The 27,478-nt window shown below is 48.8% G+C and overlaps 1 protein-coding gene across 2 annotated transcripts in view; it reads right to left on the bottom strand.

Moving 5' to 3' along the window:
* Positions 1-27,478, bottom strand: part of NMNAT2 (nicotinamide nucleotide adenylyltransferase 2) — a 195,156-nt gene that overhangs the window by 6,820 nt on the left and 160,858 nt on the right. For both annotated transcript variants that reach the window (XM_024732405.1, XM_024732404.1), the window contains 5 exons: positions 25,685-25,763; positions 22,155-22,281; positions 20,522-20,602; positions 19,322-19,366; positions 15,172-15,248 (listed from right to left, as the gene is read on the bottom strand). In XM_024732405.1, the coding sequence (XP_024588173.1) occupies positions 15,172-15,248; positions 19,322-19,366; positions 20,522-20,602; positions 22,155-22,281; positions 25,685-25,763 (409 nt within the window). The remainder of the gene's footprint in view (positions 1-15,171; positions 15,249-19,321; positions 19,367-20,521; positions 20,603-22,154; positions 22,282-25,684; positions 25,764-27,478) is intronic.

Raw genomic sequence — 27,478 nt, 5'->3', positions numbered from 1 at the left:
GAGTCACAACTACTGAGCCCACGAGCCACAACTACTGAAGCCCATGCACCTAGAGCCCATGCTCGGCAACAAGAGAAGCCACTGCAATGAGAAGCCCACGCACCACAACGAAGAGTAGCCCCCGCTCACCGCAACTAGAGAAAGCCTGCATGCAGCAACAAAGACCCAATGCAGCCAAAAATAAAAATAAATAAATAAAGCGCATATATATATATATATATATATATAGTGAGCATTCTAGTTTAAAGCATTAAAACAACGGTTCAGAATGGCAGTCAGGCCTCACGGGGAACAGCCCTACCTGTGACATTAGTGCAGCTGCTGCTTTCTACTCAGGAACTAATGATCTGAGCACCCAATCAATAACAATGCAGGCTGCTCAATGGGTGGCAAGCAGATGGAGACCTTGATGCTTGAGATGGAATTCCTCTTCCAGAAACAGGTGACAGATTTGCCCTCTGGGAATCACAGATGGGGTGAAGGAGATGGGTCTACCAGACAAGACACACAGCTTTACCACATCCAAGTGGCATCTCTGCAGGGGTTTGGACCAGAGAATGCAGACCTTTTCTGCTCTTTTGGCCAGACCTGAGGACATGGGCTTGATTTTCATGCCAGAAGGTGTTTGTGTGTGTGTGTTTTGGGGTGCTAGGAGGTGCCAGGTGCTAGAGTTGGTGAGGTGTGCCCTCATCCCACAGGTACCGATCTCCCTCCGGGAGCTTAGCTGCCCTGCCCACCCCCACCCCTATCCTTGTCTCCTGTCTTCATGTGGCCTCCAAGATCCACCCTCTCCTGTTCGTCCTTCTACCTCGCTGGCTGCTCTTTTGTGGTCTCCCTGTGCTGTTCCTTCTCATCTCCCCGATCTCGAATGACTGGAGTTCCCCAGGCTCAGTCCTTGGAGCTCTTTTCTTTTCTATCTACACTTGCACCTTTAATGATTTCATTCAATTTCAAAGCTTTAAAGACACATGGAAGGCTCCCAAATTTATATCTCCAGCGTAGACTCCTCTCCTGAACTTCAGACTCATACATCCAGCAGTCTCTTCAACATGCCCACTTGGATGAGGCATCTCAAACCTAAATAATACGTCCACGAGCCCCTGAACTCTCTGACATCAATCAATCAATCAGTCAATCCCCTCCACCATCATCCTACAGGCACCAAGATTCTTTTCCTGTAGTCTTTCTCATTTTAGTAAATGGAAACTCTCTTCCTACAACTGCTCGGGCCAAAGCCTTGGTGCTTTCCTTGATTCCTCTCTTTCTCTCACATCCCACATTCAATCTATAAAGCAACCCAATTGGTTTGGCCTTCAAAACAAATCCCAGAATCTGCTCATTTCTCACCATTTCCATCACTTCTACCCTGGTCCAAGCCTCCTTTGGTAGGTTAAATAATGGGCCCCCAAAACACCGAGGTCCTAATCCCTGGAACCTGTGAATGTTATTTATTTGGCAAAAGAGACTTTGCAGATGTGATTAAAGTAAGGATCTTGAGATTATTCTGGATGACTTAGGTGGGCCCTAATGTAATAACAAGTGTCCTTAAAGAAGGCGGCAGAGGGAGATTTAACACAGAAGAGAGAAGATGACGTGAAGATGGAGCAGAGAAGATGCTACACTGTTGGCCTTGAAGATGGAAGAAGGGACCAAGCCATGCAACAAATGCAGCTCTAGAAGCTGGAAAAGGTGAGGAAACAGATTCTCCCCAAGAGCCTCTGGAAGGACTACGGCTCTGACTACAACTTAGTATTGGCCCAGTGAAACCTGTTTCACACTTCTGGCTTCCAGAAGTGAAAGATAAAAAATGTGTGTAGTTTTAAGCCACCAAGTTTGCAGCAACAGAAAACTAATTCATATATGATCTTATTTGCAAAGGACAAAGACACAGAGGACAAATGTATGGATACAAAGGGGAAAGGGGGGGAGGTGTGTGGGATGAATTGGGAGATTGGGATTGACATATATACACTATTGATACTATGTATAAAATAGATAACTAATGAGAACCTACTGTATAGCATAGGGACCTCTACTCAGTGCTCTGTGGTGACCTAACTGGGAAGGAAATCCAAAAAAGAGGGGATATATGTATATGTATAGCTGATTCACTTTGCTGTACAGCAGAAACTAACACAACATTGTAAAGCTATACTCCAATAAAAATTAATAAAAAAGAATTTTTTTAATTAAAAAAAAAGAAAACGAATTCATCTCCATCAGCTCTCACTTGGCTTGCTCTGGTTTGTTTTTCTCTTGCCTTTTTCAGTCTATTCCCAACATCCAGACTGATAATGTGAATATACCAAATTATGTTGCTCCTTGGCTCGAAACCCTTCACTTAAATACCAAGATGGTGGTGTGGGAAGGCGTCAAGATGGCGGTGTGGGAAGACACAGAGTTAGGTCTCCCCACAACTAGGGTGCCTGCGGCTGCTGGTGGGGAACTCTGACCCCCAAGAAGACGGGAGGAACCCCAGAGTGAACCGGTAGGATGTAGGGGAACAGAGGGGGAGGAGAAGTGGAGGTCAGACGAGATCTGCACCCCTGAGGCCAGGGATATCAGGAGAGGCAGGTGGGAGGGACTCTCCAGGAAGAGCGGGAGAGGAGCAGAGGGCGATTGCCCTGCCCACTTGGGCACGGGGAGCTTGCTGAGCTCCCAGGCTGATCCTCCAACCTCCAAGGCCCCTCCAGGCTGCATGGGTCCTTGGGAGTATAGGAGGGAGGCCAGGGGGATCAGGAGAGGCAGGTGGGAGGGGCACTTGGGAAGGAGTGGGAGAGAAGTGGAGGACGATTGCCTCACCCACTTGGGCATGGGGAACCTGCTGAGCTCCCAGGCCGGTCCCCTGCCCTCCAAGGACCCCCCTTCCCCCTCCAACTGCACTGGTCCTGGGGGCACAGGAGGGAGGCCTGGGCGATCAGCAGAGGCAGGTGGGAGGGGGCCTCCCAGACCCCAGACCAGAGGAGCAGGAGAGGAGAGGAGGGCGTTTGCCCCACCCACTCGAGCCCAGGAAGCCTGCTGGGCTCCCAGGTGAGGTCCCCTGTCTTCTGAGACCAGGGGTGGGGGGCATGCCTGGGCCCCTTCTGTTCCTTGAGCCTAAGGCCCACCCCCCACAGCCCAGGGCCTTTTTCATCCCTGTGAGTCCTGAGCATTGGCCCCACCCACCACCTAAACGTCGCCCTTGATTAGGCCCTGCCCTCCACAGCCAAGGCCTTCCCCACCCCCATCCCACCTTTTTCTTTTTGCTGCCCATGTGGCTTGCGGGATCTTGATTTGCAAGCCCATGGTCAGATGGGAGCTCCTGCAGTGGGAGCTCTGAGTCTGTACCATTGGACTAACAGAGAACCTCAGACCCCAGGGAATATTCATCAAAGTGAGGTCTCCTGGAGGTCTTCATCTCAGCACCAAGACCCAGCTATACCCAATAGCCTACAAACTCCATTAGGCAATCTACCTGAAAAAGAATTCAGAGTAATGAGAGTAAGGAAGATCCAGAATCTTGGAAATAGAATGGAAGCATGGATTGAGAAAATACAAAAAATGTTTAACAAAGATCTAGAAGAACTATAAAACAAACAAACAAACAGAGGTAAACAACACAATAACTGCAATGAAAAATACACTAGAAGGAATCAATAACAATAATGGAGGCAGAAGAACGAATAAGTGAGCTGGAAGACAAAATGGTGGAAATAACTGCCAAGGAGCAGAAGAAAGAAAAGAGAATGAAAAGAATTGAAGACAATCTCAGAGACCTCTGGGACAACACTAAATGCACCAGCATTCCAATTATAGGTGTCCCAGAAGAAGAACAGAAAAAGAAAGGGACTGAGAAAATATTTGAAGAGATTACAGTGGAAAACTTCCCTAACATGGGAAAGGAAATAGCCACCCAAGTCCAGGAAGCACAGAGAGTCCCACAGAGGATAAACCCTAGGAAAACCACACCAAGACACATATTAATCAAGCTAACAAAAATTAAATGCAAGAAAAAATATTAAAAGCAGCAAGGGAAAAAACAAAAAATAACATACAAAGGAATCCCCATAAGTTTATAAACTGATTTTTCAGCAAAACCTCTGCAGGCCAGAAGGGAGTGGTAGGATATACTTAAAGTGATGAGAGAGAAAAACCTACAACCAAGATTACCCAGTAAGGATCTCATTCAGATTCAACGGAGAAGTCAAAAGCTTTTCAGACAAACAAAAGCTAAGAGAATTCAGCACCACCAAACCAGCTTTACAACAAAAGCTAAAGAAACTTCTCTAGGCGGGAAACACAAGAGAAGAAAAAGACCCACAAAAACAAACCCAAAACAATTAAGAAAATGGTAATAGGAACATACATATCGATAATAACCTTGAACGTAAATGGATGAAATGCCCCAACCAAAAGACACAGACTGGCTGAATGGATACAAAAACAAGACCCATATATATGCTGTCTACAAGAGACCCACTTCAGACCTAGGGACACATACAGACTGAAAGTGAAGGGATGGAAAAAGATATTCCATGCAAATAGAAATCAAAAGAAAGCTGGAGTAGCAATACTCATATCAGAGAAAATAGACTTCAAAATAAAGGTTTTTACAAGTGATAAGGAAGGACACTACATAATGATCAAGGGATCAATCCAAGAAGATATAACAATTATAACTGTTTATGCACCCAATATAGGAGAACCTCAATACACAAGGCAAAGGCTAACAACCATGAAAGGGGAAATCGACAGTAACACAATAATAGTGGGAGACTTTAACACCCCACTTACATCCAGACAGAAAATAAATAAGGAAACACAAGCTTAAATGACACAATAGACCAGACAGACCTAATTGATATTCACAGAACATTCCACCCCAAAGTGGCAGAATACACTTTTTTCTCAAGTGCACATGCAACATTCTCCAGGATAGATCACATCTTGGGTCACAAATCAAGCCTCGGAAAATTTAAGAAAATTGAAATCATATCAAGCATCTTTTCTGACCACAATGCTATGAGATTGGAAATCAATTACAGGAAAAAAACTGTAAAAAACACAAACACATGGAGGCTAAACAGTGTACTACTGAATAACCAAGAGATCACTGAAGAAATCAAAGAAGAAATAAAGATCTCACCTCAAGAAACAAGAAAAATCTCAAGTAAACAATCTAACCCTACACTTAAAATAACTAGGGACAGAAGAACAAAGAAAACCCAAAGTCAGTAGAAGGAAAGAGACCATAAAGATCAGAGCAGAAATAAATGAAATAGAAATGAAGAAAACAATAGCAAAGATCAATAAAACTAAAAGCTGGTTCTTTGAGAAGATAAACAAAACTGATAAACCCTTAGACTCATCAAGAAAAAAAGGGAGAGGACACAAATCAATAACATTAGAAATGAAAAAGGAGAAATCACAACTGACACTGCAGAAATACAAAGGATTATAAGAGACTACTACAAACAACTATATGCCAATAAAATGGACAGCCACGAAGAAATGGACAAATTATTGGAAAGGTACAATTTTCTGAGACTGAACCAGGAAGAATTAGAAAATATAAACAGACCTATCACAAGTAATGAAATTGAAACCACAATTAAAAATCTTCCAACAAACAAACGTCCAGGACCAGATGGTGAATTCTATCAAACATTTAGAAAAGAGCTAACACCAATCCTTCTCAAACTCTTCCAAAAAATTGCAGAGGGAGGAACACTCCCAAATTCATTCTACGAAGCCACCATCACCCTGATACCAAAACCAGAAAAAGCTATCACAAAAAAAGAAAGTTATGGACCAATATCACTGATAAACATAGATGCAAAAATCCTGAACAAAATACTAGCAAACAGATTCAGAAAATGGGCATAGAGGGAACCTACCTCAGCATAATAAAGGCCATATATGACAAACCCACAGCAAACATCATACTCAATGGTGAAAAACTGAAAGCACTTCCACTAGGATAAGGAACAAGACAAGGATGTCCACTCTCCCCACTCTTATTCAACATAGTTTTGGAAGTCCTAGCTGGTTGGTACTGGCACAAAAACAGAAATATAGATCAATGCTACAGGATAGAATGCCCAGAGATAAACCCACGCACATATGAGCACCAAATTTACGACAAAGGAGTCAAGAAGATACAGGTGGGAGAAAATATTTGCAAATGAAACAACAAAGGATTAATCTCCAAAATATACAAACAGCTCATGGAGCTCAATGTCAAAAAAACAGACAATGTAGTTTAAAAATGGGCGGAAGACCTAAATAGACATTTCACCAAGGAAGACATACAGATGACCAAGAGGCACATGAAAAGATGCTCAGCATCACTAATTATTAGAGATGGAAATCAAAACTGCAATGAGGTATCACCTCATGCCAGTCAGAATGGCCATTATGAAAAAAGCTGGAAACAATAAATGCTGGAGAGGGTGTGGTGAAAAGGGAACCCTCCTGCACTGTTGTAATGGAATATTACTCAGCCATAAAAAGAAACGAAATTGAGTCATTTGTACTGAGGTGGATGGACCTAGAGTCTGTCATACAGAGTGAAGTAAGTCAGAAAGAGAAAGACAAATACTGTACGCTAACGCATATATATGGAATCTTAAAAAAAAACAAAAACAAAAAGGTACTGAAGAACCTACTTGTAGGGCAGGAATAAAGAGGTAGTTCAAGAGGGAGGGGATATGGGGGCATGTGTATGCATATGGCTGATTCGCTTTGTTGTGCAAGAGAAACTAACACCGTATGTTGAAGCAATTACACTCCAATAAAGATGTATTTAAAAAAAGAAAAAGTATCAATAGAAACCAAAAAAAAAAATACCACCTTCTCAGTGAGACCTCCTCTGGCCATGCTATTTCAGCCTGCATCCCTTTGCACGTAGACCCACACCCATCCCACGCCCTCACAGTTCCCACTTCCTACCGTGTTTCATATTCCTCCATAGCATTTATCTCTAACACCTTGTATATTTTCTTTATTTAACCTTTTTTTGCTCTCCTTCTCTCTTCCCTATAAAGGTAAGCTTCATGAGGGCAGGCAATTTTGTGTGTTTCGTTCACTGCCATGTTCCTGGGTGAAAAGGACCTGGCACATCATCCGTGCTCGACATATGCTGTTGAGCAAGTGGATTCCTGCAGAGTCCCCTCTCTGGCAGTTGTCCTTGAGTTAGCTGATAAACTCTCTCACCTCAGGACATGGAAGGAAGCCCGATGTACCTAATGGAAACTCTGGGAGACCCAAGGAAGTGACTCGAGACAGACTTTCAGGTCCCCATGAAAAGCACGGGTGATCTTACTTCTGTAAGTTCCCAAACTTCATCTGATTGGTCAGCAGAATCACCCCGGAGCTTTAAAAACAATAATAACAACAGCAACAGCCCCTCCAGACCTCACCCCAGGGATTTTGATACAGCATGTCTACAATGGGGTGGAGCCTCTCTCTTTACAATGTTTCCTAATCCTCCTGATGTGCACCCACCTTTGGAAAATTGTCACTTTTAATAATAGAGGCAGTTGCCTAAGCTAATACTCTGGCTTGGTTTGGGATGAAGTCAACATGAGATACTTGTGGGACGAGCACCTCTCTGGGGATTCCAGCAAAAATGAGGACATTTCCTCCCCTCTCCCCCGCCCCACCCCCGGCTCTGGGGAGATGCGGACAGACGTCTGATCCCAGGGAACCGAGGGTTTCTCAAGCTTTCCCTGCCCACGGAGCCCACAGGAATGTGCCCAGGCCCCTGGGATGGAGCTCCTGTTCCAGCACGAGGGGCCCAACACCTCCCGTGTCTTCATGAAGAGTTCTCTGCAGGTCTTGCCGTGGGGGTGGGGAGGTGGGTGAGTGGGTGGTCGGAGCAGCAGAGCCGTCCTGATTGGCAATTCCCTCTCCCAATGGTGACTGATGTGACCTCATTCTGCCACACAGCAGCGAGCAGGATCAGGGTACAATCTTGTCCCCCTGCAGCAGACAGTGGCCTCTCACTGTAGCTCTGGCCTGGGTCGTGTCTCAGAGGTGGGGGTCTGTGACATTCATCCTGCTTCAACTTCCTGCTCACAGGCACAGCTTTGATCATATCTTTTCATCTTCTGGTCAAAGGCTCCCCAGGGGCGGCAGGGGTGGGGATGGGGACAGGAAGTGGGAGGGGGCAGACTCTGCTCCCCCCAGTGTGGGGAATCTGAGGAAAGGATATGAGACATGTTGAGGCAGGAAGCAACCTTGGGAGTGAGAACACTCGTGGCAGCCAGGCGGCAGATCTCTTGGAAGGAATGTGGAATCATCATCATCCTTCCAGGAGATGGAATTTCAAGACCGGCCCTGCTGGGTTTCAGGAATACTTTGGGTGGGAGGATGCCCTGTGGTCTTAGCCAGGCACTTTCCTGGGCACCAGGGCTGAGCAAGACAGATACGGCTTCATCTCTTGGCTCAATCACTATCTAGTGGGAGACATTAAATAAATGACTAATTATTTCAACTGTATTGCTCTTAAGGATAAGGGCAGGTTACTGTTTAAGTGGCTAATCTCTTGTAGTGGCTAATGTCTTCCGGGTAACTGGCAAAAGTTGGGGCCATATCTCACGGTGGAGGCTGAATTTCTCCAACCAAGCTGTTCCCAGGTACTCTTACATTCTTTCATTCAACAAACTTTTATTGAATGTATATGGTGAACCAGGCACTGTCCTGGTGTTACCCAATGAGACAGACAAATGCAGTGTGCTCACAGAGCTTACCTCCAGTAGGGAGAGATCGTAAACAAATAAATACATAAATAAGAAAACATCAGGTGGAGCTTGGTACAATATTGAATATAAAACAAAATGACTTTTAAGCTAAAACCTAAATGACAAGAACCGGCCAGACATAGGGATACCTGGGAAAAGAGCGTTCCCAGTGAGGCCACAGCTAGTGCAAAGGCCCTGAGGTGGGAAAAAGTGTTCAAATAAAGAAACTAGGTGGAACTGGGGCACAGAGAGGTGGGAGAAGTAGAAAAGGACCAGATCACGATAAAGATGGGGTTTCATTCCAAATGTGAAGAGAAGCCATTAGAGTGCTTTAAACAGAGGGCTTGACTTCCATCAGCGACAGAATCCAATTTACACTGACTTACCCAGGCAAGTCTAACTGGTAAGACCCTCTATGGAATCATTCTGAGATCAGGGTTCAGGATCCTGACCATCTCCCTCAAACAGTCCTCTCTTCTCAAGGCACAGTACCTCAGTTACTCAGGCCAACTCGTCCTTCTTCTCTAGATGAGGATATTCATGGATGAACAGGGGACTACCAGCAGGAAGCGGAAGCACCATTTATTAGAGGACCTGCTATGCACCAGGCACAGTACTAGCTGCTTTATTTCTTAATACATTTAATCCTTGAAGCAACCATCTTCTGAGATGTGTGCTTCAGCTCTCATTTCATGGATGGGGAGACCAAGACTCAGTGAGATGTAGTAACTAATCCAAGCTGCACAGCAAGTGAGTGAATTTGAACCCACTCCGGTCCGCTTTAAAGGCTCTTTCCACCACAGTATGCCTCTTCTAGATCCATTTTTAAGACTCCCATTTTAGTGACTTGAAATTTCTTGGTGTGAAAATATAGTCTATCTTATTTTTTCTCCAGGCTTATCCCGAGCTAAGTCCTCAGCTCATTACTCTACATTGCCCCCTAAAGTATATAATTTTGTGTGCTGCTGAGTAGGTTAAACAAGATGTAAGGAGAGGGCATCCAACAGAAACCACACAACAGTAGGTGAGGAGCTTCTGAAACATGCTCCAGCCATTTTGGGAAAGAATCCTCCACCCTTCTTCTGACCCCTGCTCCTCTCTGGAGGGAAGGCCGGGTGGGAAAGCATTTCCAGGATGGCTCTGTTAGTGCAAATCAATGAATGATCCTTTAGAGGGGTTTCGCAGAGGAAATCATTCCCACTCCCATTTCCAATCTGCCTGGGGGTGTGGGAAGGCAAGGAATTCCAGACTCAAGTCAAAAGCGTGAAAACCAAACCAACAGTGCCTTTCACACGAGAACCCTATCTCCCATGGTAGGGCCGAAGCCGCCTTCCCCAGAGCTGGAAACACGGCATCAGGCTTATCAGTGTGGAGACCTAATCCCCGGGGTGGAAGTGTCCATTGGGCTTCCTGGCTGGGGCTGGACTGTCTGATAAAAACCATCTGAGCCTGAAGAACCAAATGTTTGTCTTTGCTCCATTTATCCTGGAGCCCTGGGATTTCTTCTGGAGTGGCTAGTGCCCCAGGCTCTTCCTCTGTTTATTTTCTTTGGTTGTTTTCCCATAGCTGGTGGATGCAGGAAGCAGTTAGCCCATGCCTGGTTGGCTGGAAAAAGTAGAACACAGCCAATTAGAGCCAGCCTGTGGAATGTTGGGCTTGGAGAAGTTCAAAAAGAAAGAAAAAGAAAAAACAGTTTCCTCATTGGCCCATCTCTGGTGCTTGATGTTCCACCTTTGGGTTTTGTTCCTTTGAGTTAAATATTGACCCTGGCTCATTTAAAATGCAAATACTGTTTTCAAGCAGGGAATACATTTAATCATTAAACTGAATGATTTTGCCTGCTTGCTGAAAAGTCAAGTCTCCCAGATAAGGACCAAGATAAACCTTCTATTTCAGCCAGCTGGAACCAACTCCCCAAAAGGTCTTATGCCCGCCACTGGACCTTTTACAGCCTTCTCTCAACCTCAAAAGCCCTTCTTTTTGCAGGCACTTAACCCAATCCTGCCCATTATTCAAAGCCCAGCTCAAGTGCTACTACCCCCTCCCTTGTGGCCTGCTATGAATTACACATCATTCTTCCCACTTGTCTGTCTTATCTGGATTAGGGATCTGAATGTATGCCAAGTCCTGCTCTGCTGCTAATAGCTAAGTGGTCTTGGACAAGTCACAATCCATGTGAGCCCTGGTTTCCATACCTATAAATGGGAACCGAGATTCCACTTTCAGGAGTGTTCCGGTGGTTAACTGAGATAATCCACGAGAAACAAGCAAAGTGTTTATTGTGTCTCCCCATTAGAAAGCAGAGTGCACAATGGTGGGGAACTTTGTCTATTCTGTTTTCTCCGTTCCTCCAGCCCTAGAACAGTGTCTGGCCCATGGCAGGTACTCAATAAATATTTCAAAACCAATGAATAAATAACAGCCAACATTTATTGACTGCTTACTAGGTTCAAGAACTCTTCTAGACTTTTTATGTGTTTTATTTCATGTAATATAAAGAACTAATAGAATAAAAGCTGTAAGATATTTTTAGATTGCAAGTGCTGCGAGGACAAACAGTGTGCTTATATTCATACTGGGCACTCAGTATCAGCTGAAAGATTGATTGAACGAAAGAATGCTTGAATCAGAATTAATTGCCCGACTGCCTTCCATTATAATATGATGGACAAAGCAGCTGGCAGCATCAGATTCCCTAGACGATGGGTTTTGTCTGGGGGAGGGGAGTGAGGATAAGAGTTTCCTGTTTCACAAATCTGTCCATGGCTGACCCTTTAGGCTTTGGCCTTGACTTCCCATAGATCCCGGTCCGTGCCTGGATATGTGCTTTTGGTGCTGGTGTCAGGATGCGGCATAGCAAAGATCAGGTCTCCTGGGGGAAACTAGTTCTAATAAAAAGTCTGGGAATGGGATGGGATAGAGGGACTGGGTCCCAAACTCCAAAGGCTGGTCGAGGAAACTGGATCTTGCTCTCTCTCAGGAATCGAGAATGAAAATGCCAACTGCCAGGCCACACAAGCAACTCTTTTGTATTCCATAGAAAGAAACATGATGAATATGTATGGAATTTTCTCCCCACAGAATGTAAGGGGAAGGGGTGTGTCATTGGTCAGAGAAGGTCAGAATTCACTATGGGCTGATGGATTTTTGTGTCTGTTGGGAAATGCCCAAGGGATGTGTTTGGGTGGGGATGGTTGTTCCTTTAGTTGTGTAATTAGATTTCTGGATGGAGAGCATAGGTTCAGGAATCCAAAGCAAAAGAAAGCAAGACTGACTGACTCAACGGAGAGTTTGTGATTGTGCCGAAAGAGGGCTTGGCAGCCCTACTGTAGAACAGACTGTCCCAGCTGCTTTCCAGCCTGGGTGGGGCATTGCTGCTCCACGGTCCCCACTGAGCTTTCTTTACAGAAGGATGGTGGGGCTTCTATGTCTCCCAGACCTGTCTGAACTAGTGGCTCTCTCTTGGTTTGTTCCTGAGGATTCTGGAGAGACTGGAATGCAGAGCAAGGGTCTAGAACTTTTCCAAGAAACTTGGTTCTCTTCCCCACCCTCCTGTCCCATCATTGGCAGATTCAAGGCTTCAGGTTCATGGTCACTGAGCACAGGTCTGTGGCCAGCAAGTATCACTTGGGACACCAGGTGATAAAAAGAAATGTGTTCTGATAAAGGGTTGAATAAATGAATGAAACCTGGGACAGAAGTGGGTCTCACATACCTGATCCCTGGTAATCTCATGGTTAGGAACAGAGATCCTTGAAACGGGCCGCTTCCAGGCAAACTCCAGAGGCTAGAACTTTCTATTAGAATAAGCAGGGCTCACCCTGTACCAGTCTTGAAAGAAAGACCTTCCTTTTCTAGACCCTGAGCTCCAACTTTCCCCAAATACGGACAGTGGGGTAATTCACTGAGTTACTAACTAGTTTCATGTTCCCTATATATGCCTTTGCCCAATCCCCACCCTATTTCTAGCAGAGAACCAGACCCTTTATGAGAGGACCTTTCAGGGCAGAAAATAGTACGTTTTGAAGTCAATGGCTTTAAACCACTGAAGAGATTTCCCTAGATGTCCAGAGGAGGGGAGAGAAAATAGGGGAGATAGCTTCAGAATAGAAAGAAGAGGTTCAGCTGCCCCCCTCCCACACTAGAAAGAAGTTAGAGAGCTGTGAAGCCCACCCCCTCCTCCCTCCCAGACAGCACCCTAAGGGCAAAGCCTCAGAAGAAAATAGGGCCAGGATCATAGGTGGGTTGGGCCCAGCACGGGGCCTTCCAGACTCAGCCAGGAGTCGCACGGCCCAGGTGGGCCTGGAGCAGGTTGCCATCCACCTCACTGGACCGCGAAGGCCCCAATAGGGAAGATGTCTGCGGCGACCCTGATGAGCTGATGTTCACGTTCAGAGCCCACGAGAGCCTCTCAGGTTCTGCTAGTCAGTAATGAATGAGATTAACTTTCCATCATCCCTGTGGGATGGTGATTTGGAGTTGAATTTTCATGTGATTTAAATAAATTGTGATATTTCTGGCACACTTCCGTTGTGGCCTGAAATTCACACTTGTTACCTACGGAAACAGCTCCTTGATTTTGATTTTTTTTTTTTTTTTTTTGCCTCTACCTCGGCTGTCATGATTCTAAGGACCCCACAGATTCACTGTCGGTTGAATCAGGGAACTGAGCAATTGGTTGGGTGGGAGTGGGGAGGTAGAGCTCTAGGCTCTAGAAAACCATCCGGAGTGAGCCCTGAGGGTCTGCTTCACCCAGTCCCCCTTCTGCCTGTGCTGTGGACTGAAATTCTCAGCACCCTGAACAGGACAGATGTGGGGTCCCTGCTGGTTTGGAATTGCTGTGCCTCTGGGAGCAGCCAGGCTAGGTGCTCCCATCTCCAGGATCCCTGAAACTATGCCCCCCCTCTCGGTCACCCCACAGCAGGTTAGCATCTATGCCCTTCACCTTGAATATTTATGTGTTTATCTATGTGTCTGCTTAGGCACATTGACTTATTAGCAGTTGTTGTATGTCCCTGTGTGTCAGGTGCTAGGCTGGGCACCTTACGTGGATAATCTCACTTAATTCTCCCCAAACCCTATGACATGGGTACTATTATAATGCCCATTTTAGAGATGGGAAAAAACGATGCTCGGAATATATTTTGTCATGAGCTGTGTTGGAGCAGAACTAGAATCTTGAGTTTAACCCTGAAGGGTCTCTACTTCTTTCTCTCTTCAGAGACATATATGTACATGAAAATTTTTCATATGCAGACATCTTACCAGGTGGTAATACTTGGTACCAGGTGGTAATACTTGGTACCAGGTGGTACCTGATACTTGGGGGCAGGGACTGTATTGGTTATTTCTTTAAAAATCTCAGAATGCTATAGATAACATTCTATATAGATTTTTGAAAAACAACCAAGGCCCAAAGGAGTTGAGTGATTTGCATGGGGTCACACAGTAAGTAATGAAAAAGTACTAGGTTTAGAATATCTGCCCTGAGAATCCAACTTTCAAAGGGCTATGGGTTTGGGAGCTAGCATTAGCTCTGGCTATCAGATGAATGAATTAATGAAAGAACAAAAATGAATGTACATCTGAAGGGTGAGTAACTCATGAATTAGCTGGTTTAAGACCATCTCTGTCAGATCTGGTACAAAAGATGTCCAATGAGCTTCTGAATGGTATAAGTTTAACTTCCTAGTTCCCTCTATCCCAAGTCAATTGCCAGAAGGATCCTATTTTGCTGTTAACTTCTCCCCTCTTGACCCCTTTTCTCTTGTTAAGGGAATTCTAGGGTGGTATTTACCACCTCTTCAAAAGAATCAAAGGAAAACAAAACACACAATAATTTCAAAAGGGCAAAGTCTTTTAAAAAAAATTCCTCCCTCCCCCATCTTTCCCCACCAGCACACACCCTCCAAGCACTACATGGAGAAGGTATTCTATGACTCAGATTGCTTTTTTTCCCAGGGGCTTTCCAGGAGCAAGCCTGAGGAGGAGTGAGTATAAAAATACAGGACGAGATAAAGCTGGGGATAGGTGAGAATTTTCTTTTTTTTAATTTTTTAAAAAAATTATTATTATTATTTTTTTTTTTGCGGTACGCGGGCCTCTCACTGTTGTGGCCTCTCCCGTTGCGGAGCAAAGGCTCCAGACGTGCAGGCCCAGCGGCCATGGCTCACGGGCCCAGCCGCTCCGCGGCATGTGGGATCTTCCCGGACCAGGGCACGAACCCTCGTCCCCTGCATCGGCAGGCGGACTCTCAACCACTGCGCCACCAGGAAAGCCCTAATTTTTACTGGAGTAGAGCTGCTTTGAGAATTTTCTTCCATCATGATGTGAATGGGTTGCCCATTGCCCTCCTGTGTGAGGAGGGAAGTCTACAGGTCAAAGTCGAGTGGTCCCTCCCCATCCATCCCCACGCCAGCTGTGCACAGGCCATAACCTTGCTACTCACATCTGCCTCATTCCAGAGCCCTGGGATGCAGAAGGACTCCAGAAGGTCACTGCCACACAGCAGCAAGATCCGCAGCTCTGAGGAGGGGGAACAAAGTTAGAAAACGGAGTGAGTGGAGGCCTGGGAAACATTCAAGTCTCAGCCTTCTTCCCCCGCTGAACACAGAAGTGTTCCATCCTTGGGGCTCCAGAGCCCAGTTCTTCCAGGCACCTCTGCTCACCCCTCCCCCAGGCTCATTTACAGACCACCCTCATTCCCTGCAGGATGAATGCAGCAGAGAGGGAGACTAACTGTCCTGGTTTGCTGGTACTGAGGGGTTTCCATGCTAAGCCAGGATGGCTGGTCACCCAAACAGAGACTGAGCCAGCTACATGCCTAGTGTGAGGTCTAAGGGTCTCTCCTTTGCTCCGTATCAAACCGAAGTGCCCGTGGAGTTCGGTTCCTCCGCTGCTGTGCATTATCTGGGGTTTGTCTTGTCACAAGCACCCGATGTGGGGGGGCAGGGGACACCGAGTACACCCTCAATTCATCAGCTAGCTCAGCTCATCGGACGTCCTCTCTTTACATGGCCAGTGTCCTCAGCGAACGGCTTGAGAAGTGAGGCTGCCCCCCACTTCCCTGACTCCCAGGCGTACTTCTTGCTTGTCATTTGTTTTTCTTCCCTCATTAAGCTCACTCTGAATTACCCCAGTGAGGCCACTGTCATTTAAAACAGGCAGCAAACTGACCGGGGGCATGAACACTGAGCAACAGGGGGAAAAAGAATCCTGGGATTCTCAGAACCACGTGGGGAGAGACTTCCACCTGGGCTGGGATTCAGGTGGTGCGTCTGGTTCCCTGGCATCCCAGGCCCTTCCATCAAAAGGTTGTGGCTGTGGGTATCTTGCCCGAAACAGTGACACAGCCCCGCTCTGAGCCTTCCAGAGAACGCTTCCACCCTGGACCCTGAGGCCGAGAGATGGGCGGCAGCTCTGCCCGCCTCAGACCCTGTAGCTAGCTCAGGGACCTGACGAGGACTTTCAGGTGGTGAGCTCGCCCTGGCTGCAGGCTGAGTGGAAGGCTGCTGGGCTGGCGACTGACAGTGAGAGCATCTCACGGTCCCAGGTCAGTGCAGCTCATACTCAGGGAGCCCCATGGAGCCCTGGGGTCTTAACTCTTAAACATTCCTGCAGCCTCCCCTCTCCCCTCTCCTCCACGTCACACTGTAGTCTCATGGTCTGTTTATGTCCAGGGACCTTAGTTGATCTTTATATCTCCAGGGCCTGGCAGAGCGACCTGTGCACGGTAGGCGCTCAGGATGTGTTGAATGAGTGAACAACAGACAGGCTGACCGCAGAGGCCATGTGGGCAGGCTGTCTAAGAGCCTTCTGGGCGCTCTGGGATGGCAGTCCGGGATGGTGATTGTGGCCTTGTCTCTTGAAGCATGGGGGCCCTGGTCAATGGTGCTTCCCTCTGTGTTAGGCCACCAGCCTTCAGATGGCTGAGAGGAGCCAGACGGGGCTCGTTCTGGGATCCCGTTGTTCCCTGTCTCCAGCTTGGAGCCACCCAGAATTTCAGATCAGTTCTCTGTTGAAAGGCTGAAGCTCTGTAACTGTGGGCCTAAGAGTTCGGTTAGCTGGCGGTCTCCGGACGACATGCTGGTCCTCAGCTTCTTCTACATCAGTGATTCTCAACTGGGGGCGATTTTGTCTCCAGAATTTGGCAATGTCTGGAGACTTTTTTGGTTGTCAAGACCGGAGAGAGGGGTGTGCCACTGTGCTTAGAGGGCAGGAATGCCACTCAACAGTCTCCGCAGCACACAGCAGCCCGCACGACACAGGATTATCTGGTCCCCAGTGTCAACAGTGCCACGGTTGAGAAACCCTGCTCTACAGCCATGGAAATGAATCTCTTTTCTATTCCCAAGCCAGAGACTCACTTTCTCACTTGAAAATAATGTAGGATTATTTTTAAAGCCAGAGCAGATCAAGTTAAAGCGCGGGGTTTCCACCTTTGCTTGCAGCACTGGAACAGACGGATTTGTCCCAGGCCCGAGGCCCTGGCAGGGCTTGGGATCCCACGTGTGGCCGCTGGAGGGCAGCAGTGGTTTCTCAGGTTTATCATCTGAGACTAAGGTACGTGTTTTCAGCCCCTAAGCCTTGGGTCTGGGGCAGGCCCCAGGAGCAGTCAGCTTGTTAAGAAAGTGGAAATGGAGCCAAAGGTGCTAACTGAGCTAGGAGAAATGGCTTTTCCCTTCTCGTGAAGCGTGCAAGGGGATTTCAAAAAGGGGACGTGTGAGCCAGAGGGCCTCACAGCACAGTGGTCTAGAGGCCAGGCAAGCTCCCTTCCTGGGACCTCCTCTGGGTCCAACTTTCTTCCCCAGCTCAGGATCCAGCGAGCCAGAATCAGCACTCTCCTGCCACACTCTCCTCCCGGGAATCCGGGTTATGCAAAGCCCCAGGCCCTGCAGCCCCTTCCACTCCCCACTGCGCACGGAGGCAGCTGCCACCTGTACCACACGAGGCCACAAATCCATCCAGACAGCTGTAGCCACTCAGCTTTCCTTTCTCTGAAAGAGGAGTAAGATGGGGCTAAGACTCGCCCTGCGCCTCGCAAGGCTGCAGTGAGATGGTAAAGGTGGAGTGCTAGGAGCAAACACCCATTGCATTGCCTCTCGGTAGGAGGGGGAACTCCCCAGGGCGGGACAGCCTGATACACGGGCCCTGGGTGCTGGCAAGGTACAGAGATCCCAGCTGAAGCTGGGCCACAATGCATTCTTCCTGGAACAAGGTGTCGGAGGAAAATATACATTGGAATAGAGCTGAAAGTCTGAAGACTGCTCTGAGCTCCGCTGGCCTGGTCGAGACCCCGGGAAGGTAGTTCCTGGCCAGGTGTGGAACCGCAGGAAAGGGGGGGTGCAGGGCTTTTGGGTGTTTGGGGCTGTGGAACCTGGGGTTGCATGCTTCTTCCTGCTGGCTTTGGGAAGCATCCAGAAAGGCAGGCGCCCTTTCCTGTGGTCCTCAGACAGCCATGTGCTGGTAAATAAAGCCTATTAAAACTTGATAAAAGAACTGGGAAGTGAGGAGTTTTGAGTACTTAATACTTGTTTTGAATACAATGTATTTAACTGTTGCTTAATGTAATTTAATTTTTAGTATAGACTGCGTTTAACCACTGGTTGGTAAGATCCCTGAAAATTTTACAAATGGCCCTAGCGAATAAATAAGAGCCAACTCAGGTGCACCACTGCCTGGGATCAGGGGACAGGCCCCAGAGAAGTTCCTCGAAATGACATCACATCTGCTGGGCCTCCTGGGAGAACCCAGTGCCCAGATGCAGCCCCAAACCTCCACCTCTAGGAGGGGGTGCCTGGAGCATCTCTGCAGCTCAAGTGGAAGATTAAGTGTGTCAGCTGGACACCAGGCTGCCCCTCATCCTAGAATTTCAAGCATTCCAACTGTCACTGACCCTCCTTGTCACCTGGTAGCTGCATCAGCCCCAGCTCCACTCTTGCTGTCTGCCCTTTACCCGGCTTCAGATACTTGTGTCTCTAACTTATTCTGGAACCTTGGAAAGATCTGTTTCCTGGTTTGTTTCCTAGGGTTGCCCAGGACTCAGCTCACTTCTGTGGGGGATTAGCTCCTTCCCATCCTGACAGCTCCGTGTAACCACCCTCCACCTGCTCTGGCCCGGGGCCTTCACTGCCCTCACACACAGTCGGGGCCTTAGTCTCTACTCAAGGCTGCGGGGGAGGTCACAGGTGTGGCTTTCTGCCCCGTCTCTCCTCATCTTCCAAACGCCAGAATCCTCTGCTGAGGAAGGTAGGGGAGCTCTTCTGCCGCAGGCACAGTGCTCTGGGCGAGAGAAGAGTCTCTCTGGCTGGCAATGAACTCAACTTCCATGACTTCTGAATGAGGGAGAAGAGGCTCTGAAGGGAAAATTGCCAACTGATCCCATCCTACCTCCTGGGAACCTGCCTGAATCTAGTATGGAGATGTTAAAGGAGAGATAACTAAGAATATGATCTTAGCTTGGGAACAATCAATTATCCCTCTAAGAGCAGACCCTGCTGCAAACACCACCCAGGGTTTGCAAGGCTCTCCCCTCCCCCACTTTGCCCGTGGTGGAGGCCGGTGGCTCCAAATGTTCCCACGTGCCCAGCCCCACTCACCAATCTCCTCGTACCGCATCACTGTGCCCAGATTGGCATTCTCATCTAGGGAGGAAAGAGGAAATGCAGAAGCATCAGGGAACCAACTTCCGGGTACCTGATGCGCGTTCTGTACAAGAGACTCCACAGAGGGAGAACCCGGGATGGGGTGATTGGGTGGGAGTAGGGACATTTGAGTAGCATAAATGGAGAGCACCATCCAGCTTAAAATGGAGAGGGGGCATCTCCTCAGGCTCCAGAGGCAGGATTCATTGTTCTGGGACTTTCAGTATTGGACAGCCTGGCTGGGTTGCCAATGACGGACACACATGTGCTCATGCTGAGCGCCTTTTGTTTCCTTCTGTATTTAGGGGAGGCTGGCCACAAGAGCAACTTCCTTGAACCTAGGGTGACAGCCTGTAGTGTCACACGGAGGCGGCCCTCTCCCGTTCAGCGTTCTGGTTCAAAGAACAAGCAAAACTGAGTACGCTGAGATTTTTCACGTGGCAGAATGGAGAGCCCGGGAAAGAAGTGAAGGACAGAGGCTTTACCATGTGCTCTGAGTGTGCACGCCCACACGGGGCACACGGTGTGCAGAGCACCATGGAGACGCCATCCTGGCCCCCTGGCTCCTCAACCATCCCTCTTAGTTCCTATTCCAGGTTGGAAATTAGAAATCTGAGAAATGGCAGAAGTCAGCCCCAAAGAGTCAAAGGAATGGGGGCTAGACCTTCAGCTCCTCTGCAGAGCCGAATTTGGGGTTTGTAGGAGAAAGGGCCCCAGAGACAGCTATTCTCATCTATGCTGAGTCCTTAGGGGAGCAGCAAAAAAATGGAGAAAATTAAGGAAAGGGCTTGTGTGTTCTTAGCCTCTCAGCAGGAATGCTGACACTGCCACAGCTGGGAGGACCTGAGGGAGGATGCTGGGCCACTGAGAACACTCAGGCGGGTGGAGACCTTCTCTAGAGGGAACGACCAGAACAGCCCAAGGAGGGGAGAGGAGTGGAGAAGGTCTCCAGGATCCCTGAGCCAGGATGATCACGCCTCTGGGCTCCCATCACACCTTGGCCCTGTAGGCCTGGTAACATCCTCTCTTCTCTCCCAATTCTTGCTCTATAGATGCTCATCCTACAGCAGGTGCTGGGGCTTGTCTGGTGAATGAACAAAGGGAGGAGGGAAAGAAAAGAGGCGGGATTGGTAAAGAAGGTCCTTGCTCTCTTACCCACAAAGGTGAAGCGCTCCACCGGTGGGCGGACACAGCAGATCCGGCTTAGGCTTTCTCCCACCTTTCCCAGGATCTTGGCTACGGGAGAGAGAGCAAGACAGACAAGGGACAGACGGGGAGAACCACTCACAACTCACACTCGCGTCAGTCCCACATTTGGGCCACTGTAAACAGTGGGGCTGCACTGGAGGGGCAGGGGTTGGGTCATGGAGGCAGTAGGAGGGTGAAAAGTGAAAAGAACAGAAACATGACAGCCCAAATTCCCTCTTCTCATTCCCAGTCCAAGGCACAAGCATTCTGAGCCCTAGATGGGAATCTATTTTCTGGTCGTGTTTATTACACTGTTGAAAAATTGGAAAATATGGAAGAGGAATATATATAAAAAGGAAAATAGAAAGCACCCATAATTCCACTGCTAGAGATAACCACCACTAAAGTATGCATATACTTTTTTATTTTCTTCCATTTTTATTATGTGTATTAATGCAGATATGTCTACGTAACATAAATTGGATCACAGTCTACATTTAGAGGGCCTGTGCCCTGTTTGCATTTTTCGTTTTTTAATATCATGTGCATTTCCTCAGCCACCCCCAATACTAAACAGTAACACCCAAATCCACAGAGATTCAGCCTGTGGCGAAGAACTCATTTGGAGTAATTTCTGCTGGGCAAAGGCCTTTCAGACGGTGTTTAGAATAATCAGACATCCTACTTTGGCTGAGAAGGATCTGGTTTTCAGTGACCTTTCTGAGCTCTAATCCAGAGAAGTTTTCTGAGCCCCCAGACGTAGCTATATGCAAACTATGAAATTCTGGCTCATCCTTGTGAATTACCCTATTTATGATAGGCTGATAACCAAATAGATTATGGTCTCTAGGCTTGAAAAGTAATACCAGGATCTGTCTCTTGCATTGGCCTTGAAGAAAATATTAGGAAGAACATGGACCTTGGAATCAGACAGTCCTGAATATGGATTCTGGCTCTTCCACTTTTGAGCTGTGTGACCTTAGGCAAATCACTCACCTTCTCTGAAGCTCAGTTTTCTCTTTGTAAATGGGAATATAATATCTATATCACAGAATTACCGCATTAAATGAGAACCCGTGTAAAGCACTGAGCACCATGCAAGCATACAGTACTAGGTGCTGGGTGAATGTTGGGGGACCCCTGCTCTTTGTCAGTGAAGGGATGGCTAAGAGTGTGGGACTCTGGCTGCAGACTGTCTGGGTTGGACTCCTGGCCCTGCTACTTCCTTACTGTGTGACCTTGGCAAGATCCTCAACCTCCTTAGAAAAGGCAGAGAAAAATGCTGCCTTTTGTCTTTAATTCCCACTTAAGGCAATCATATTTATATTAAAATTCACACCATCACTCCTGTCTCTCTCTGTCTCTGCTCCTGTCTCTATTATTGTGACTATTTCTCTCTGATGCCCTACATTAAGAGTTCTCAAAGTATGGTCCCTGGACCAGAGCATCAGCATTGACTTTTTAAAAATGCAAATTCTCTTCCTTCTTCCAGACCCACTGAATCAAATTCTGGGGCAGCGCGTAGCGATCTGGATTTTAAAAAGGCCTCCAGGCGATTCTGAAGTTTGAGAGCCACTGCTCTACACCAATGTTCCCCTACCTGCAGTGGGCTTGGTGGGCACATTGCTGTTCTGGTAAATGGGCTGGGAGGTCTCATTTTGGGGCTGTCCAATCACAGGCGTCATGGAGGGTGTGTTGACATTGGAGAGGATGCAGCCAGTCACCCGCTGGGGGAAGGAAGAAGGGCAGAGTCAGTGTCGTTAGCCCAGGAGACTTATGAAAGCCTTTCCCAGTTATCTCCAAACACTCATCTGCTTGTCCGTCATGGCGAGGTGTCCTGGAACTGAGAACGAGGACTGGAGGTGGGTTCTAGACCCAGCCACACCCTGTGACCACACTAGGCTAGCAGGAGGTGAGAAACGTGTGGGATGTGTTGTTTCACAGACCTGGGGTCAAGTTTGAGCTCTGCCCCCTTCTGGCTGTGAGACCTTGGACAGTTACCTGCTCTGGAAACTCAGCTCAAGAGCCTAACATAGAGAGGCAAAAGAGCCACCCTTCGGGGCTGCAGCAGGACTACACGAGCGAGCATACACAGAGCGCCTTTAGAGCATCTGGCTCCTGGCAGGAACTTTGTACATGCTGTGACCTTCTGTGGAACATGCACGCCTGCCCTCCCTGCCTGCTTCGTGGGGCTCAAATGAGGTCATGTCTGCAAAAGGGCTGTGCAAGCTTGGGAAAGGTCGTGCAAACACCAGGCGCTATCACCACCTGCCGCCTCTCCAGGCCAGAGACGCCAATGACAGGGCCAAGCTGGGGAGCAGTGCCAGGCGGAGCAGGGTGTGTTTGTGCTGCAGGAAGAGGGCGGCGTTCTGGGAACTCTTGCGCCTGCTCAGAGGGTGAATACACATTCCAGAGCCAATCGGAAATTCTATGTGTATTATCCATTGTCCTGTGTTATCTGGCCTGCTGCTCCTCTCTAGTGCTAGAGAAAACACAGAGCTGATAACGCAGCATTCTTCACAGCTGACCCAGAAGCAACCCCCCTTGCCCGTGGGGAGTGGAACTATTGGGCAACAGAGAAACAAAGGGTGAATTTTCAATCTGTTTAGCTTCATAGGGCTGTTGCTTATTCAAGGTCCCTTCCCTGAAAGCCAGCTTCCCCTCAATCCCTGGCCCACCACCCTTTCTGGATTACTGAGTCCAGCTGCCAGAGGACGCCAAGTCCCAGGACTGGGGTGACCCTCCAAAGGCATCTTCCACACACCACCGTGCAGGCAGAGCAGAACGTGAGTCCTTCCGAGCCCTGGAAGGGCAGGCGTTTGTCTCGTGGGGTGACCTGTCACTTCTGCAATGTTCCTGACAGGAGATGGTCACGACAGCAAGCAGCCACAGCTGGGAGCCGGCTGAGGTTGGGGACCACAGGATCTTCTTAGCCTGCTTTGTGGGATTCTCTGTCCGGCTGCAGCTGGTGGAGTGGAAGGGACAGTCTGCCTCCTTTTTATTATGATTTCACATCCAGAAAAGAGAACCCCACATTCTCATTAAATAACCGGTCTGGTAGCTGAGGATTTTCTTCTTCTTGCCGTATGCATCATTTGTCCCATTCGACTTGCTCTATGCTGGAGAAGAAAAGTGCTGGCCCTCCACAGGCTCCCACATTCTCAAAGCCTTGCATCACCTATTAAGCCCCATGTCTCTCTCTCCAACAGGTCCACTCTCCATGCCAGGAACACCGGCCTGATGCTGGGACCGGGGAGACTGGGAGTTAACAAGCAGCTCCAAGCTCCCACTCCAAGGCGGGGGGCCATCGGGACTGGCATTCTTTGCCGGCCTGTGAGCATCACTGCAACAGCTGTGGGTCGTTGGCCAAGCATCTCGGGCCCAGACTCAGGCTTCTGGGCCTGAGTAACAGAGGGAGGGCTCGGGAAGCCCAGACATTTAGACAGCAAAACAGCAGCCAGGCTTTCTGGCCGGTAGAGCCAGGGCTCAGGCATGCCTGCAGGGCCCCTGATTCCTCCCTTCCATCATGCAGCCTGAGGCTCCTGGGTGAAGAGAAGGTGCACAGGCCCCCAGTGTGAAGCCACTGAGATTGAAAGGATGTCTGCGAATCTCAGCCTCTCCTGACGGGTACATCCTTAAACAGTAAGATGGGATGTCTTTTATTACTGCTGTTGTTGAGACAAGCCCAGAGGAGCAAGTGAGGGCCACCCTACATCAGAGTCCTTCCAAAGGGACCAGGGAAGACTCGGAATGTGTGTGAAGGGTCCTGAAAGCAGAAAGAAAGGAGATGGGTTTTCTTCAATTCCATGGGGGAAAAGCTTATTAGATGAAGGAACAGCCAGCTAGTCCTCTCCACTTCTCTTGCTCTTGACTCCCTGGATGGTCTGGAGCCCCAGAATTCCACATCTGTTCAAACAAAGCACTGTGCACAGCAGGTGGAGAGCGGGGGCATTGGGGCTGCTGGCAGCTCCCCAAGGAGAAGATTCTGAAAGGCCCCTCTGACAGCAAACACAGATGCGATGGAGGCGCCCCCTGTGTCAGGACGATACCATTCTGATCCTTGTTTGGGGCTGGGGAGGGCTGTGCATCAGGGTCAGCGGAGGCAAGGAGGATGGATTGCGTCTCGTCTCGGTGGGTCAGGCTTCTTGCTATTGCTGGCACCGCTTTTCACCCCCGCACGTTGGGAGTCGATGGGTTGCTATCGATCTGTGAAGGGTGCTTTCTGCACACGCTAACTGCTGCTGCTGGCTGGTGAGGAACCTGTGCTTACCTAGCAACCAGCTCCTCGCCACTGCACACGGCCACAAGCCCTAGGCAGCCATCTGTGTGGGCTAGGCAGTCACTGTGTGTCCTCAGATACCCTGTTTCACCTCTCTGTGCTCCCTTTTACCCACAAATAAAACAGAGATGAGGGCTTCCCTGGTGGCGCACTGGTGGAGGGTCCGCCTGCCGATGCGGGGGACGCGGGTTCGTGCCCCGGTCCGGGAAGATCCCACATGCCGCGGAGCGGCTGGGCCCGTGAGCCATGGCCACTGAGCCTGCGCGTCCGGAGCCTGTGCTCCGCAACGGGAGAGGCCACAACAGTGAGAGTCCCGTGTACCGCAAAAAAAAAAAAAAAAAACCAGAGATGAGAACACTGTCTGCCCGTGGACTCCTGTGAGGAGGAATGAGTGTGCGTGACAGTACGATGCCTGCGGGTATGAAGTACGGCAGTCGCGGCAACCTACGCTGGGGTAAGAGGACCAATGGGTCCCCAGGGGGTGTGGCAGGAGGACCTGGCTGCTTGTAACTTCGCCCAGTGCCCTTCTCTCCTCCTTTCTTTGCTCGCTTCTCCTTCTCTCCTCACTTTCTGAAGCTTTCCAGCTGTGGTCTCCTGAATCCCACCTTGAACTTACTGCCAGAAGATGAAAACTGCCCCAAGTCATATCGAGGAGGGGGACAAGGCAGGAAGCAGCCTCTGGCGCTGGTCTGGGTCCCTAATTCACTGCCCTCCGTGGTACTGCTCAGAGCCTGGTCTCCCCCACCGCTGGCGGAGAAGCAGGAAACAACAGGTCAGTAGGCCAGCAGCATCCTTTCCCTGGCCTGCCCAGCTTCCGTGGTCCACCCAACCCTAAGCCTGGCCCAGCTTACCTTCATGAGGTCCCGATGGTGTTCGAGGACGCTGCAGGTTGTCTGCCAGGTGTCCTGATAGCACTCCCACGGGTCCACCCTGACAACAGGAAAGATGTTTCCCTTGGTTTCCATTCTCACACCCTTTGCTTGTTGGTTCCTTCCAATGACATGGCTCAAAAAGCTTAGCAGACCTGGTCATACCAAGTACTTAGACCTCGGATCAGGTAAAACATGGGCTTGAAACACCTTCCTGAGCCTCAGTTTCCCCACTGTAAAATGAGAGGAGTTTGACACAGGCTTACATGAACAGTTGCTGCTACTGGTCTGGCCAGGTTTAATATCAGCACCAGACCTTCCCAACTGTGGGGCTTTGGGAAAGTTATATGAGGTTTTGGTGCTCACTTTCCCGTCTGTAAAATGGGAGTAACAATAATAACTCTCTTGCGGGGTTATTAGAAGGGGTCAATGAGTTTTCCATGCAAAACGCTTACTATAGTGTCCTGCTCTTATTCTTACCTGCAAAATGGGAATTCTCCTCTGGACCTTATAGGACTGTGATAAGAATGAAATGAGCCAGGCCCTCATCAAGCGGCGACTGCAGTTACCTGAACTGGGGAATCTGCCCATGTCTGACTCCCTGTGCCGTGGGGTGCCCTGTGGGCATGGAGGTGGGCATGGCAGCCAGACCGGAACATACAGCCCCGCAGACTGGCCAACCCCTGCTGCACACGGGATGTGAAGTGAGCAGGGATCCAGCCCCTGACGGATGCAGCACTCGGGCTTAATTACCAACTTAATGAGCTGCTAAATTGGGACGTTCCTCAAACGCGTCCTTAGCAGTTGAGCATTCCCTCCCTAGCCCCACCTCACAGCCCACCTAAGGTTCCCAGAGATGAGATCTCATGAACTGAAAACACTTAGCAACCCAGCTTGCCCTGAGCCCCCAGATCCCTGACTACCCTCCCCCCTGAGATGGGTAGACACCTGACCTGGCTAAACAGGCTCCCCCAAGTTCAGGGACTCTGCGCACCCATGCCCCATCTCTAGAGCTATCTCCAAGCCTCTCTGGTGACCTCAATTCGCGGAATTCTGATTTTCCCAGTGCCTGGAGTAGTGCAGGGCAGGCAGTAAGTGCTCAGTGAATATTTGTTGAATGAATGAGGGAGTTATTTCAGAATCTTCTAATCACATACAAGCAGTAACAGTCTCCTGTTCAGTGTTTCCCCCACTGGACCCCATTTTCCCCGGAGATCATGAGGTGCCGTGCTAAGAGGCTCCGTTTCTACACTGACTTGACCACAGATGTGCTGTTCCCTCTCAAACTCCTTGACTTCTCCTGAGCTGTCTCCCAACCTCACCTCTGTCTCAGGGGGAGGGAGGGGATGAGAAAGTCTGTAAAGGGCATGCACTGCTCACACAAATCACTGCACACAAATGGCACGGATCACTATTTAATTATTATTGTTGCTTTCCTTCACTGCTCCCACTTCCACCCACCCCATCTCTTCTCCGCTAACTCTCTGCATCCCTCATTCTGAGGTCAGCGGCCCTTCATTTCTCTCCTTTCCTGGAAACCTCTAGGTGCTGCTTATTTTTCCACGAGGCAGGGGGTGGGGGGAAACACAATACAAACGGTGTATTGTTATTTTTTTAAAAAACGTCATCTTCTCATGCAAATTATAACTGTAGGAGCTTTGGGGGGCATAATTAGCATAATTAGTGGAGGTTTGCTTTAATTACACGGCAAGCACAGTGGATAATGGTGTCTGCCATCTTAGAACTGTGGAGGGACTGTCTGAGGGAAAGGCCGTG

Source organism: Neophocaena asiaeorientalis, unplaced genomic scaffold (assembly GCF_003031525.2).
Source record: "Neophocaena asiaeorientalis asiaeorientalis breed wild unplaced genomic scaffold, Neophocaena_asiaeorientalis_V1.1 scaffold119, whole genome shotgun sequence".
NCBI classification, from domain to species: Eukaryota; Metazoa; Chordata; class Mammalia; order Artiodactyla; family Phocoenidae; genus Neophocaena; species Neophocaena asiaeorientalis.
The sequence above is the reverse complement of the archived record's forward strand: the minus strand, read 5'-3'. Positions and strand labels throughout refer to the sequence as shown.